This window comes from Myxine glutinosa, chromosome 12, assembly GCF_964187855.1.
Source record: "Myxine glutinosa chromosome 12, kmMyxGlut1.1, whole genome shotgun sequence".
NCBI classification, from domain to species: domain Eukaryota; kingdom Metazoa; phylum Chordata; class Myxini; order Myxiniformes; family Myxinidae; genus Myxine; species Myxine glutinosa.
Genome location: NC_136272.1, coordinates 67,273,716 through 67,290,453, shown reverse-complemented (window position 1 = coordinate 67,290,453; position 16,738 = coordinate 67,273,716). Strand labels below are relative to the sequence as shown.

The following is a 16,738-nucleotide window of genomic DNA, read 5'->3' as shown; positions in this document are numbered from 1 at the left end:
AAAAACATAGTGAACCTGACTAAAATACTATTTAGATTTTGATGATTTGCGTGTGATATGATTTTAACGGATGTTTATATAAATCGTTTAAAATAAAAAAAGCTTTCAATTTCTGATATTGTGCCTTTTCATTTGGGCCTCCCAATTGAAGCCCCGCCAATAGGGCGGGTACCATTGCTCGTAATTATATAACTCATCAATTAATTGATGAATCAAAAAACAAAAAATAACGTTTTTGACAAAGGACTTGCTCATGATTGTGCCAAAATTTCAGCTTCCTAGCTCAAAGGATGGCTGAGATATTGCCTGGACAAACAAACAAGAAAGAAAGAAAACAAGGACACAAACAAGAAAACAACCAGAGTGCAAACTGAGTATTCTCTTTCAGCGTGCGTCACTGCCGAGCCCCCTTCGGTGCCCGGCAATGACGATTTGCAATGCCTGGAGATGGCATAGGAAAGGAGCGGTGTACAACAAACAAACAAGAAAACAACCAGAGTGAAAACTGAGTACTCCCTTTCAGCGTGCGTCATTGCCGAGCCCCCTTCGGTGCCTGGCAATGACATTATGCAGCGCCTGGAGATGGCATAGGAAAGGAGCGTTGTACAACATCCTCGGAATGAAAAATAACTTGCCAACATTCACCAAAAGGACTATGAAAAAAAAATGAAAAGGAACGAGAACGGAAGAGGTGAGAGTCAGAGTTTCATCCAGTGACAGAGGATCATCTTTTAAGCTGAAAGATCATGGCACAGAAAGCAGAATTAGAGAAAATTATAATTTTCTCACCGAAACAAAGCACCGAAAGCAAGACAACAAGAAAACGTGAATGACAGAAGCAATCGAGCAAAAATGCAGGTTCTTTACGACTATCAGCAGGTAAAGCAAAGGAAAAGGATATGGAAAGGAAGATGCCGTGGTAGAACAAGCTCATGAGATTACCGTAATTATCAAGCAGTCGATTGTGCTGTGTCGTGCATTTGGCACCAAAACTCATTTTGCTGCTATGGTGGTGTATATTTTAAATAAAAAGGTTGGATAAAAGGTTTTAAAAGCAAACAAATGAATTATAACCGAAGTATTTTATTCTTATATCAAAATATCTATTACTGTATTTCGAAGCAGAAAATATCCGTTCAATGTTGCATGAGATATCCCACAATGCACTGCATTTTAAGATGGAGGCACGCAGGAACGAATGTTGGTCTTGTGTCGTTGAGAAATCTGGAGAAAAAGCTTTCAAGTTAGTTCTAGTGGATGATACACAAACCAAATTTGGATAAGATATTTCTGGTTAAAAAAACAAAAATGCAGCTTATAGTGCCTTCAGAATGTCATTTAGCTTATTCGCTTATCCACACATGCGTAATGCCAACGTGAATTTAAAAAAAAAGAAATTGTTACAAATTAAATAAAAATGAAAAGTTGAAATGTCTTGAGTCAAGTATTCAACCCCTTTGCTATGACACTCCAAATTTAGCTCAGGTGCATCCAATTTCCTTTGATCATCCTTGAGATGTCTAGCTACAACTTAATTGGAGCCCACCTGTGGCCAAATCAAGAGATTGGACATGATTTAGAAAGAAACACACTTTTCCATACCAGGTCACACAGTTGACGGTGCACGTCAGAGCAGAAACTCTAACATGAAATCCAAAGAACTGTCCGAAGAATTCCAAGATATAATTGAGGATGCATAGCTCTGGGGAAGGGTATCAAACAATTTCTAGTGTTGAAAGTTTCCAAGAGCACAGTGACCTCCATCATTAGGAAATGGAAAGAATATGGCACTACCCAGACTCTTACTAGAGCTGGATGTCTGACCAACCTAAGCAACCGGGCAAGAAGGACCTTCGTCAGGGAGGTGAACAAGAACCCAGCGTCCACTCTGACAGAACTATTGAGTTCATTGGCTGAGATGAGAGACCCTGACGGAAGGACAACGTTTCTGCGGCACTTCACAAATCTAGGCTTTATGGGAGAGTAGCTGACGGAAGCCACTCCTGAGAAAAAGGCACTTGACAGCACTCATGGAGTTTGCAAAAAGGCACATGAAAGACTCAGAGCATGAGGAAAAATATTCTGTGGTCTGATGAGATAAAAATTGAACTCTTTGGCCTGAATGCAAAGCGCTACATCTGGCGGAAACCGAGCACAGCTCATCACACATCTAACACCATCCCTATTGTGAAGTAAGGTGGTGAAAGCATCATGCTACGGAGATGCTTTCCAGCGACAGGGACTGGGAGAATTGTAAGGACAGAGGGAACAATGAATGGAGCTAAACACAGACAAATCCTTGAGAAAAACCCACTTCAGAGGGCAAATGACCTTAGACTGTGGTGAAGATTTACATTTCAACAGGACAATGACCCCAAGCATACAGCCAAAGCAACACTGGAATTGCTTCAGAACAAGAATGTGAAAGTCCTTGATTGGCCCAGTCAAAGCCCAGACTTGAATCCCATTGAGAATCTGTGGAAAGACTTGAAGATTGCTGTTCACCGACGCTCCCCATCCAACCTGACATGGCTTGGCTTGAGCAAATCTGCAAGAGAGAATGGGAGAAACTCCCCAAATGCAGATGTGCAAAGCTGATAGACATACCCAAGAGCACCCGAAGCTCTAATTGCTGCCAAAGACACTTCTACAAAGTACTGACTCAGGGGGCTGAATACTTTTGTAGATTAGACATTTCTGAATTTAATTTGCAATAAATTTGTAAATAGAATTCTCAAAACATGTTATCACTTTGTTATTATTGTGTATTTTGTGTAGATCAGTGACAAAAATACTTGAATTTAACATTTTAAGTTCAGGCTGAAACAACAAATGTGAAGAAGTCAAGGAGTGTGAATACTTTCTGAAAGCACTGTATACGAGTGAATACTGCCTCATGCTCGCTCATTTAAATCCTGGCGACAGATGTGATCAAATTACAGCTTCACTGGCAGGACAAGCTTCTGTCTACATCTCAACTGCAGCATCAACAGGCAACAACACACCATCCATGTTTTCAACAAGGATGTGATTATGCATGTGTTTGTACACATGGCAAAAGCTGTCTGGTTTACTCCCCTCCCCCCCCCCCCCCCCCCGGTGTCCTTTTCCTGTTGATTTTAGAGTCTTTACCCTCGCACACCAAGCAAAAAGCGTGATTAAGCCATTGGTTCACGTCCGTCGACCCATCTTTCTATCTTGTCAGTTTATGATCATCGGTTTTTGATCGAGGAACAATGTATTTTAATCTAATGTTATATTTTTAACATGAACTTCAAGACAAGTTTGTTATTTTAACGTACTGGACCTTGGCTTGTAGTTCATGCCGACCACACATGCACTGTCTAGCAGTGAAACTAAATTTAAAAATCATTCCAAACAGGAAAATCATTCTAAACTGTTAAGGACGTTATAAAGGACATAAATAACTGGCACAAATAACTAATGTAACGTGTTAGATAGGGTGATGTAAAAAAGACGCTGGAGAAAATGGCAGTAGAACCTGGAATTTTTATTGATTTATATATGCCTTTAAACGTTTATTTACATTAAATTAAATATTGAACACTGTACAACACAAGACGCCTTCATCATACTTCCAAGAACCTCTAGTTTTGCGGAGGTGCGTTTAGTTACCAAGTTTCTTGTAGAGCACTCGCTAAATGGCTCAAGCACCCAAGCAAGCACTCCACTCAAAACCGTTGATAAGGAACAGCTGGCTTAGCAAGCACTAGATAACTGTTGGGTAACTGAACAGACCTCAGTACTTGGACAGAATTATCCTATTTATCCTACTTTTAAAATCTTTATTTTGTTTAAATTTAATGATATATACATGACGATTGTTGTGCACAAATCATCTGTCATAATACTCACACGAACCTCCAGTTTTGCAGTACAGTACTTCAACTTAAATAAAGTTTCAATGGGGTGGTGTATAAGGGTGGTGTTCGGGACTGCTTCTGGACAACTTCAATAGCTATAAACTTTCAGATTTTTTATTTTATTAAACGATTGTAAAAAATCATTATTTCATTAAAATTAAAAGCAAAAGTAACACTGCATGGGGTATCATGTTCTATGAACTCTCTAATTAATAGTGTGCAAGATATCAAATAAATAATGGTACAAAATGTGAATTAACATTTGCCGAATACCATATCCTGCAGTGCCGCTGCCACATTGCAATGCATAACAGGGTATTAGATCAATACTTGAGATGCCTGTCACAAATTTGGGAAGAATTCTTTTCTGACGACTCCATCGTTGCTCTTTACTTATTCAGGTTGCTTCTGATTGCCTCAATACAACAACAACATGCATTTTAAAGGCCATTTTCCCTGCTAGAGCGGGGGTTAGCCTTGCGGTCCCCATGACAATCTTCTCCATTTTGCCCTATTTTCTGCATCTCTCCTTGTTAACCCCCTTGCCCGCATTTCTTCTTCCACCATCTTTAGCCAAGTCTTTCTCGGTCTTCCCCGTCCTCTGCTTCCTTCTACATTCATTTCCATCACTCTTCTCAACCAGTCACTTTCATCCTTCCTCAACACACGACCAAACCATCTCAACCTGTTCCTCTTCACAGCATCAATCACAGGCTCTATTCCCATCATCTTTCGCAATTCATCATTTGTCTTCCTCTCTCTCAACGATACTCCGCACATCCGTCGAACCATTCGCATTTCCACCCTTTCCAACCTTCGTTGCTGCTCTACGTTCATTACCCATGTCTCGCTCCCATAAATCACAACACTTCTCACACATGCAGCATACACCTTTCCCTTCAGCTTCAACGACACTCCCCTCATCATCAGCACGTCACTCAGTTCCCGAAACCTATTCCATGCACATCTCACTCGAGCAACCGTTGCCGAGTCTGATCCACCTTCTCCATTCAGCATGTCTCCGAGGTAGCAAAATGTTTTCACACCTTCCAGGTTCACGCCGTCTCTAAGATCCAACTCAACATTTCCTCCATCTGCAGCTCCCTCTGTGCACACCTTACATTTGAATGTAGCTGCCACACTGGTTAATGACCCTCTCAGACCACTACATTTTTGATGAACCCACTCAGCGCACATTGTACATTGAATGGAGTTCACTCCGACACCCTTCCTACACACAGCACAGGGCCACTTCCCAGTTCTTTCCACCTCACCACATGCTTTACCACTTGCCATCACCTTCGTCTTTCCGATATTCACCTTCAGACCTTTTGTCTCCATACATTCCTTCCACGTGTTCATCTGTTCATGCCTCAATGCAGTACTGTATTTGGTCTTCCGTTTGATCTGCCATGCGGTGTGTATTAGTGTTTTGTAGTTATCCCCACACTTTCAGAAAAAAGGGGGGAAGGGGAAGAGGGGATATGTGTAATCGGCTTTGTCTGTCTGTCTGTCACCATTTCATCTCCTGAACGGATCGTGTGGAAATTCACCAAACTCGGTCGTTATGATCACCACAAACCAATAAATGCAATAACAAGCACATTTTAAAACATTTGTTTGATGAAACTTTGTATATGCAATTAATATTTGGGGTCGCATGAAATAAGTAACAATTTTTTGGATTCGACCCTGGTTCATTCCTCAGGAGGTGGGGACTTAGGGTCCACAAGGATTAAAATGGGAAAATAGTTTTTAACTCTAAATTTGATATTGGGTCATTCCCGGTGGAACTTTCTGCCATCTTTCAACTTAACTTTAGGTGGGAAGCGTGGGGATTTGTGATGGCGCTATCGACATCGCTTTAGTTTAAAGCTGGCACACCTATGATTTGCAACAAAATTAATGGCTATTATTTATGCTTTTTATGTTTGGGGCTAGATGCAAGCTATAAATAAAGAGAAAGTAAAACTTGGAAGGATGGGTGAGTACAAAGTCTCGTGGTTCGCTGACATATCTGGAAGCACGATGACGGACATTGCTAGAGAGGACAATCAATTTGTACAGCTCGCCGGTTGAACGAGTACCTACATCTACGCTATAGGTGGTGGTGGTTAGGTGCAAAGGTTCCAAAGATATTATATGATTGAGGCACTTGTGCCTCCAATTGTGGCCCAAAACGCTTAGGAGGAAACACTACCCATTCATACAATTGATGCAAAATACTTCTGAACCAAAGGATCAACAATTCCCCCCTTTTTTTCTTCTCTGCATTTCAAGGTCAATATTCCTTACCCCCCATCCACAATTTCATCAACAGCCAACAAAACAGCATCCACGTTTTCAAGGAGGACTCGTTTTTCAACATTTTTCCTGAAGAGAGGACAGGGAAAATTTTAAATAACCTTCCAAGTCATAACATTTCCAAAAAAAAACAAAAAACAGTATGTGACATCAATAATTTGTTTTTTTTGTTTAAATTTCTCATTTTGAAATGGAAAACCAACAAAAAAATTTTTGCATCAACTCAATCCTTTAAACTCTTCCCTGAATCAGGACTCAAATTTTATATTCTTATAAAAATAATGCATTGGTCATCTAAATCCGAATGCAATGTTTTCATGAGCATATTATAGGTATTCAGCTTGAAATACCCAACAAAGCTTTTCCATGTGAAACGACCACTTGTTTATTATGAATCCAAAGTGTGGAAGGTTAGTCGTGTGGGACGGAGGGGTGGGGGTGGAGGTTGGGGGGAGGGTCGAGGAGGGAATAGAACAGAGAAGGATTAGGGAGTGTGGAAAGAATTGAAGACATCGTGCATGGGTCTGCAGGCAATAGGTTTGGAAGTTAAAATCCTACAATTTTAGTGCACAAAATAGATGGCCCCTTACTGCACAGCATCACACCACAAACAAAATTCAAGTGAGGCAGAATAATTTCTGAAAACCATTTCACATGTCCATTCTCACCACAAATTACCTGAACATCTGGTTAAGAACATCAACCAAACAGTTCAAAACAGCCATCAGCATCAACTGTATGAGCAAAAAACAAAGGGAGTTACAAAATGATGTTTCATTATTACGAAGAAATAATTAAATGGTATACAGTATTTTGTTTCTTCAATTACACTTTGGCAATCTCACTTCGAGATACCACCACAAAGTCCACAACAGTGGCAATAATTGTGTGAACCTCCAAATGTCTTGAACAAGAGGCACTAGGAAATACTGCAGATTGCCGAGTGGTTGGTGCAATTTCATGTACGGTATGCTAGGGATTTCGGGTTAGTGACCAAAACTGGTGCAGCAATTTATGTTGGTTGATTAAACATACATTAAAAGTTGTGACTTATCAATGCACTACATAAAACCACCTTTAGAGGCCATTTTTCCCCGCAAGCGGGGGTTGGCCTATTTCGGGCACCGTGGTTGTTGTTGTTTTTTTGGTCCCCTTTTTGAAGCAATGTTTTACGGCCGGATGCCCTTCCTGCCACCAACCCTGTTTGTCGCCTTTTACGACAAACAGGGAATTACCAGTGAACTGGTACTCAATTAGCCGACCTCGGAAGGATGACAGGCTGAGTCAACCCCCCTGGCGTTAATTCAGTGATCGACCGGGATTCGAACCCAGGATCCTAGGATCCTAAGCTGGCACCCTAGCCGCTAAGCCAACACCAGGCTTTTGCCTCATTCAAAACCAAATGCACTACATCATGGTGAAAATTATTGAATGGGGCTTCTCAATTATTTGCTTAGTTGAGGTTTCCATCAGAGCACAGAGCACATCATCCATGGCCGTAATCTGTTCATTCTCGTAATCTGTTGATCTCCTTTGGAGATCTCGCGAGATCACGGCGAGGTCACGTCTTTTCGAAGCTGCTCCATGCGCTCACGCTTTCGAAGCTAAGTGATATTTCTCAATTGTGTTTTTGTCGAGACTGTATCTATCTTTCGGTGTATGTACCTATAGCGTATCTTTTTGAAAATTTTCGGTGCTAATTTATCGTACATGTATACACAATCGTCGGTTAATGGTATCGAGTATTCTGCGGCCTAGTACTCGTAGGCTTAGACTACCGTACCGTCTCCGACCTTGTGGTTTGTTTTTCTCTCAGCGATTCGTCGAATGCGCTGAAATTATTTTCGTTCTCTGTTTCGTACCAGTCGTTCACCCCGTACCTCCTTGTTTAATATCTGTACTCACAAAAAAAAAAAAAAAAAACCCCAAAAAAAATATTTCCTTCCCAGGTCTTATTCGTTTATTTGTTGTTCTTTTTGTTCGTTCGTTCTTCGTTCGCGATCACGCGGTTAGAAATGTATAATCTCTCCCCTGAACAACTATTTTCTCTCATATATTATAACACCCTTTTCTTCTTTTCCTACAAAAGGATGCTTTCGTCTTGCTCACCAAATCTATTCATTCCAAAAAATATATATAATACCATCTCTTACAGTTCCTCCTTTCTACATTCCATAAACTATCCAGAACTCCATCCCTCCTCCAGTGTCCTCAAACGTATTTTTGACTCGAAGGTCTCAAACTCATTTTGCAAAAAATGTTCGTTTCCCATGAATCGTACACTTTTCAAAATCCAATCTCACCCCTCCCCTCCAAATCCTCCCCATCACCCATCCCTTTCAAATCTCCCCCCTTGCCCCTTCCCTCCCCTCCCTCCTAAACTCCTCCCACACCCCTCCCCTCCGAGACTCTCCCTCGCTCCTCCCCTCCTAGACTCCCCTCTCACCCCTCCTCCTCAAAGCATCCTCCCTGCTTCTTCCTCCTTCCAACTTTCACCTTCATCTCCCCAAACCTTCTGCCTTGCTCTTCCCCCTCCTCAAATAACACCTCACTGTGCCTCACCCAATCTCCATCAAACCTTTTGTCCGCCCCATTCTTCCCTTTCTCCAAGCTATTCTGAAATCTCTGACACACCTTCAACAGCTCTCCCTACCTCTTCCTCCTCTTCCACATCTTACCCTACCCCTCCCCCCCCTGTTCTGGACCCGATGCTCCCCCTTCCTCTTCATTAACGGTATGGACCTCAAACATCCGGGGCCTTCGCTCAAACTTGACTGACCTCTCCATACAGGTTGCTTCTGACAAAGCAGATGTGATCTGCTTAACAGAAACTTTCCTCCTTCATGATGTCTCTGATGCCTTGGTATCTCTCCCAGGTTACTCCCTCCTCCGGTATGATAGACCTGAGCCTCGTCCTGGAGGTGGGGTTGCTATCTTTATAAAAAACTCTTCCTCACTCGCCCTCCACTGCCCTCTCTCCACCTCACCCCCAGGAATACCTTTGGCTACGGCTTCCCCTTCGCTCCCACCTTTTGTTCATATGTGTGTTGTACCGTCCACCAATCAGCGATGACTCCATCTACATCTCACTGTCTGATAATATGGACCAACTTCTATCTACCCATCCCAACTCTCTCTTCCTCATATGTGGTGATTTCAATTGTCACCATGCCAGTTGGCTGGGTGTGGGTACCTCTCTCACCAGCCATGGCTCTTCAGCAAAGGACTTCTGCGACTCACTGGGACTGACACAATCTGTCAATTTCCCGACCCGGATCTCAGTCAACGGAGCATCTTCTCTTATGGATTTGGTTATGACAAACTTCCCTGAAAATGTCTGCTGCTCTTCTTCTGCTCCAATCGGCTCATCTGATCATGTGCTTGTCAAAGTGGACATCTCTCTGACCATTCTCAGAGAGCCTCCTCAGCGTCGACGAGTCTGGCATTTCACTCAGGCCAACTGGCACGGTCTTCAAGCAGCCATCAATCATCTGGACTGGTCTCCCATCTCTACCGCCTCTGACATCAACTCATCCTGGGAATTCTTTCAAAGTAAATTGCTCTCTCTCATGCACAGATTTATACCATCTCGTCTTCAGTTGTCATACCCTTCCTCCCGTCCATGGTACACGGAATCTTGTGGTGAGGCTGTTGCCCTGAAACAACTTGCTTTCGTCTCCTGGAAAGCAAATCCAACGGAAGGAAATCTCATTTCCTTTCACAAAGCCCGAAACAAGTGTGTGTCCACCCTCAGGAGAGCCAGGAAACAATATCTCACCATTCTCAAGACCGAACTCTCTTATCTGTCTCCCTCTTCCAAATCCTGGTGGCGTCTGGTCAAATCTGTTTCTGGTGTTTGTTCCCCCTCCATCCCCTCCCTCACCTCAAACGGCTTAACGGCTGACTCCGCACGTGAAAAAGCTGAATGCCTCAACTCTGTGTTTGCCTCTAAATCTTGTGTCCCAAACCCATCCCTCTCTGTACCCACCGTACCCAGTCGTACCCAGCTGCTCCTGGACTCTGTGTCCTTTCCTCCTGACAAGGTGGAAAAGTTTCTGTCAACCCTCGACTCTGATTCTGCAACTGGTCCTGACGGCATCAGCCCACGGGTCCTAAAATCATGTTCTTCTGCTCTTTCACTCCCTCTTTCTGTTCTCTTCACCCTCTCTTTTGCTCAAGGTCATCTGCCATCTGCTTGGAAATCAGCCAACATCACCGCTTTGCACAAAAAAGGTGCAAAGACAGATCCCAGCAACTACAGACCAATCAGCCTTCTCCCAATTATCAGCAAAGTCATGGAATCCATCATTGCTTCAGATATTAAATCTTTCCTCTTCTCCAATGGCTTGATCTCTGATCATCAATTTGGTTTCAGACCTGGTCACTCTACTCTGGACATGCTGCTTCTGCTTTCTCAACAATGGATGGAGGTCCTCAACGCCAAACAGGAAATTAGAGCTGTCTCCCTTGACATTTCACGTGCCTTCGATACGGTCTGGCACCCTGCTCTGCTCTCCAAACTCTCCTCCTTTGGTATCCATGGAAATCTCCACGCATGGCTGGCGGACATCCTCTCTGGTCGTAGTCAACGTGTGGCCCTGAATGGGTTTCTCTCATCTCCTCTTCCTGTTCAGGCTGGAGTTCCCCAAGGTAGTGTTCTGGGCCCTGTGCTTTTTCTGATATTCATCAATGATCTCTCTGACTCTCTTCAAAATCCTCTCTATCTCTTTGCTGACGACTCTACTCTCTGTCGCTCCATTCCTCATCCCTCAGATCGGCAGTCTGCAGCCTCCTCACTCTCTGCAGACCTGGACAAAATCACAGACTGGTCAAACAAGTGGAACATGTCTTTCAATCCTGACAAATCTCACACTCTTACAATGTCTCTCCGAAAGGACCGACTGGACAACCCTCCCATCTACTTTCTCAACAATCCTCTCCAAGAAGTTCTGTCGCTCAAGCTTTTGGGTCTCACTATCTGCCATGATCTTTCTTGGGAAAACCACATTTCCAAGCTGGCCTCCAAAGCCAGTCGCCGACTGGGCATCCTCCGTCGTGCGAAGTCCTTCCTTGGCACACCTGAGCTCCTCACCACATACAAGGCTTTCATCCGCAGCTCAATGGAATACTGTTCCCCCCTCTGGGCTGGTGCTCCTGCCTCACACCTTGCTCGGCTTCACGCTGTTGAGGCCAAAGCTTTCAGAATCATTGGAATCTCCTGCGATGTAGTCAACGCCGAGGGCCTTTCACTCACTCACCGCAGGCAGGTTGGTGGTCTTTCTGTCTTCTACCGACTCCTCTCCGGCCTTGCTCCCCCAGCTCTCTCTGTGCTCTGTCCCCCCAATATTTCTTCAGGTCGCACAAGATCTGCCTGCAACCCTCTTATGGTTAAACTGCCAAAGTCTAGGCTCTCTGCTCACCTTCTCTCTTTCATTCCCCTTTTCTCCCGCCTCTGGAACAAACTCCCCCACTCCCTTCAATCCCACTCCTCCCTCCAGGTCTTTAAAACAGCTGTTCACCACCATCTCTTATCGTCCCCCATCGAAAACCTTGATCTTTTCTACCCCCGGTAATTCACCCCAGAGTCCTTGCAGTGTTCATATGTTTTAATCCTCTCCCACCTCCCCCCCAAGTCCTCCCGATGTCCCTGCTCTCAAATGTTGTGTTTGTGTCCTTCCCCCTCTTCCCCCTCTCTTTTGTGTCCTTCCCCCTCTCTCCCCATCTTGTCTGCCGCTCCCCTTGTTTTTTGTGTTTTGTGTGTCGGTTTGTCTTTTTGTGTGATTAATGTTAGCTCTTTCACGAGCCTCGATCTTGTATACAAAAAAAAAAGAAAAAAAAAAAAAAAAAAGATTCAAAGTGTCACATTGCTGAAGCAGGTTCCAGTGTCCATCTCAAAGAAGTGCTGCGACTCAAGCTATTGGGTTCAATATCTGCCATGACCTTTCTTGGGAAAGCCATATTTCCAAACTGGCCTCCAAAGCCAGTCGTCGACTGGGCATCCTTCCTCGTGCAAAGTCCTTCCTTGGCACTTCGGAGCTCCTCACCACATACAAAGCTTTCATCTACAGCTCAATGTAATACTGCTCTCCCCTCGGGGCTGGTGCTCTTGCCTCACACCTAGCTCGGCTTCACGCTGTTGAAACCAAAGCTTTCAGAATCTTTGGAATCTCCAGTGATGAAGCCGATTCTGAGGGCCTTTCACTCTCTCACCACAGGCAGGTTGGTGGTATTTCTGTCTTCTACAGACTCCTCTCCAGCCTAGCTCCCCCTGCTCTGTCTGTGCTATGCCCCCACCCCCAAATATTCCTGCAGGACGCACAAGATCTGCCAGCAACCCTCTTCTGGTGAAACTACCAAAATCAAGACTCTCTGCTCACCTTCACTCTTTCAGTCCTCTTTTCTCCCGCTTCTGGAACAAACTCCCACACTCTCTTCAATCCCACTCCTCCCTCCAGGTCTTCAAAACAGCTGTTCACCACCACAATCTCTTATCTTCCCTCATGCAAAACCTTGATCTTTTCTACCCCCTTTAATCCACCCCAAACTCATCTGCTTCAAATCTACTGTTTTCTTTCCTGAAAGCCCCCGCGGTGTCCATCTTGTTAAACAGGTTCCTGGCCCCTATTGTTGTTGTCCTTCCTTCTCCCCCCGCCCCTCTCTATATGTTCTATGTGTTAGCTCTCATACAAGCCGAGACTAAGGAAACAAAAAAAATGCTGGAAACTGACCCTGGAAGCGTACTATAGTTTTTTTTATATAAGGCAGGTGGAATATTAATCAGGATACAGGCACACAATGGCCTACTATTTTGAAAAGTGTGATATCCGATGTCCTCAGCAAATGCGACCTGAGGGCTCAACATCTTTCCAACGGATGGTATGTTCACTGATGTAATGTCTAGCCTGTACTGATGTAAAGCACCAGGTTGACAGTTTTACTACATCGAGTCGATAATCAAATACAGAGTAGACCGTTAAAGGTAAGTGCTCTTGTCAGCTATTCTGTCAGTCCCATGCCAATATTGTTACAGAAATGGCTTTGATGGATGAAGATTGTATATCTGAGAAATAGTTATCCCCTTAGTGAATGTATTAGCACAAGAGTGAAGTAATTCAATTGCGATAAAGGATTATGCATCGATATTTATATATAAATGATTGGTATTTGAAGTCAGACCACAGACTTTAAAAATGGTACATGCTGCTTCCTTGCTTGATGTTCAGCATTTTAAAAGGATAGAGCATGGACAATCCCCATCGCTTGGCAACCATGGGTTGGAGGAAATGCCCCGCTGAGTGTGTTGAGAAAAGCGGTGCCATTGCTATGACGTCGCTGGTACCTGGAGTAACCCGGAAAGTGACTGCGCTTCCCCTAAACTCAGTGGCTGTGTGTGTCAGCGCCATTACGAGCCTTTAGTAACAAGAATGGCACTCTGACGTCACGACGTTGACCTAGATGATTGCGCCCACATTATTACATCAAGCATCATACATACTTGTACCAAGTTTGAGATAAATCACTTCAGCTGTTCTCAAGTATCACATTTTTGCCTCAGATGACCTCTGACCTTTGATGCCAAAATCTAATCAGTTCATCTTTGCATCAGAATATATACTTCTACAAAGTTTGGTCAAAAATCCCATCACTGGTTCACGAGTTAGCTCGGTAACAGAATTTTTACCGAACGGGACCTCTGGCATTTGACCCCATAAACGAATCAGTTCATCTTTGCATCATTATACATACTGGCACCAAGATTGACTTGGATCCTTTCAGCCATTCTTAAGGAGTAACGAAAATCTATCATGGACAGATGGACAACCCAAAAACTGAATACTTCTGGCGAATTTGTCGGCACAGGCATAAAAAACAAGCACATTTGTTCCTTGAAAACAAACAAGGAAAGTCTAACATCGGCGTAGCTGGGCTTGTTTGATACTTTAGTTGAAGGGGATGGTATGTCCTGGGTGGAGATACCAGAAAGTAAATAATGTATTTTAAATAATGTAATTTTAAAAAAGTTTTTTTTTTTTTTTGAAGTATTCCAAGTCTCTAAGCTGTCTGTCACCATGGAGATGGAGATTGCATTGAGATACTGGTTTATTCTATATGTTTCGAGCCAACATTGAACCAACCATACACCGCTTCAATCCAGTAACTTTGCAGTCACGACAAAGGGATTGCAGGGTTATGATTATATTTACTATATTGTTATTATTAACGTTATTATCATTATGAAAATGATACCACTGCATTAAGAAACCTGGACTAATTTGTCCGAAGCGGCCTGAAGGTGAGGCATGAAGCCTAAGGCCTTTACATACTGTGTCAGTGGAAGACCCATAACACCGATGCTTTCGATATTTGATGGTCATTTTAACAATCGGTTTGTTTGTGTTTCACACTGAATGAAAATCGTAAAGGCAGAGCATGCAGATTGTGACACACGACAGGTTCAACAATATGTCCGGCCTGAACGGCATAGGAATCAAAAAGGCGGTGTGTGGCGTCAGCCGTTGTACCGCCGTAATGGCATCACATCACCCCTGTCATGTGACCAGATCCTCAGCTCTGATTGGTGTACGTTTGAGGGGACATACATACATACAGACAGACAAACACTGTTCTGGACGGCTTTACCCTATGGGCTACGTCGTTAAAAAAATGAGGAAAAAAAAGTCTCCCAAATGTTTGTATCTAAGGCAACTTCCCCCTTGAAACTCTTTTGAATATTATTTCCTCTGGAAATCGGTCTTGTATGTACTTCATGGGGAAATTTGGCTTTCAAATGCCGAGGAGAGTCTGGCGGACGGGCAGCAGGCATCCCATGGCTTGGAGAAATTTCAAAAGACCGCATGCAGCTTTCCCTGTCAGGATTCAGAGCATCCTTTTCCCCCACGGTTAACAGCCCCCTTTTTATCTGCTCTGACCCCACTCTCAGTCCGTGACGTCAATAGCCCCATCCTGCTTAGCTGTCATCGGCTTGGAGCCCTGTTCGTGGATGGTGTATGCTGCAATGATATATTCACCCACTTTGAAGGCGTGGTTTTGGTCATCATAACGGCTTTTCACCACCAGAATTCATGTCGATGGGCTGTTTGATCTTTCAAAAAGATTACACTACATTTAGGATAAATTACAAAGGGATACAACATGAAAAGGATGTCAAGGGAAAGCGGTTTTAGACCCACACATGCCTGGAAGAAAGATAGCAGCTTCGATACACAACGAAACATAATCCTATATCACAATTAAATTACCTCATCTTTATGCTGATACATGCCCCAAAATAAATAAATATCACTATATTATGCAAAGCTACCCTCAAGAAGGCATTCCCAAAACAATATGTTCAATGTTTCCTGAAGTCCTTGCCTCTACCCTGTTGGAAATAAATATTTTAACTGCAAAAACAAGAAGTTGATGAGCAGCAAATCATGAAGTAGTGGAGTTGAATGCAATATAAATGTGTAGCAATCAAACCGAATAAGAACAAGAAGTCCAGCTAATGCAAACCAAAAAGATATATAACAGTATAACCTTTGACTTCTCATACAACCAAAATCTACCAATTTCATATGTACAGAACAAATATGCGAAATGTCGGAACCAGTTTGTAAATGTGACAAAATATAAATAATGTTTTGTTGCCACCATTAGATTGTATGCCGCACTTTGCTGCTGGTGGCATCGGCTTCTGAGAATGCGATAATGGTGCTGATGCAGTGCCGCCGCCCCCCCCCCTCTCCCCCCCCCCCATACGCTTGTAGCAGCATTTTGTAATTTGTTCAGGGCACCGGCAAGAGCTCGCCTACGCTGCGAAGTAAAACGTGCGTTCTTTAACATCCACCAACTAATGCCGGCAGATGGAAAAACCGTTTAACATCCATCAGAAGGATGGCACACGCATTGATAAAACAATCTGTCTGGGAAACACAGGGATGAGTTTATAGGTGGGTCGGGATTGAAACCCATCAAGACAGATCAGAGGCGTGTGCGTTCCTCAAGGTAATGCGACCTCGCTGAATAAAATGTGTTTGTGAGGAAATCACTACAAAGCTTGAGACCTCAATATTGTCACCTGACCAATAATCAAATTGCAAACTACAAATCACAAAGTTTACAAAGGAGAAAAAAAAACAAATACCTCATTTTCCTGAGAGCTTCCTATCACATAAAAGTAAAGATCCACACTACTTTTGTAGACAACAGTCAATCCTTCAAGCAACGCAATTTCACCTGCAATATGAAACAAAACAATATGACAAATCAATACCTTCAACAACCAAGCAAGCAATATAATTTATTTAATACAAATCACAACATTAAACAAAACGTTACACATGAACAACTTCAACAACCCAGTAAACCAGAACGGCACTCAGTAGAAAGCATACCTCCGCCTGGTTGGCCATATCACTCAATGGTGAAGAATCACTTTTAAAATTATAGTAGCCGGATCCGTATCTTCACCAAAATCTAATAATTTCGTCCTTGTCACATACGCTACATCTCCGCCAAATGTCGTCCGAATCCGTCCACAACTTGAG

At 43.3% G+C, this 16,738-nt stretch overlaps 1 protein-coding gene across 1 annotated transcript in view; it reads right to left on the bottom strand.

Annotated features, from left to right (window-relative positions):
• LOC137437503 (coatomer subunit zeta-1-like) overlaps window positions 1–16,738 on the bottom strand; it is a 101,870-nt gene that overhangs the window by 77,078 nt on the left and 8,054 nt on the right. Inside the window, exons 4-6 of the mRNA XM_078766924.1 lie at window positions 16,336–16,427; window positions 6,867–6,922; window positions 6,180–6,257 (exon numbers count right to left, since the gene is read on the bottom strand). Of these exons, the coding sequence (XP_078623050.1) occupies window positions 6,180–6,257; window positions 6,867–6,922; window positions 16,336–16,427 (226 nt within the window). The remainder of the gene's footprint in view (window positions 1–6,179; window positions 6,258–6,866; window positions 6,923–16,335; window positions 16,428–16,738) is intronic.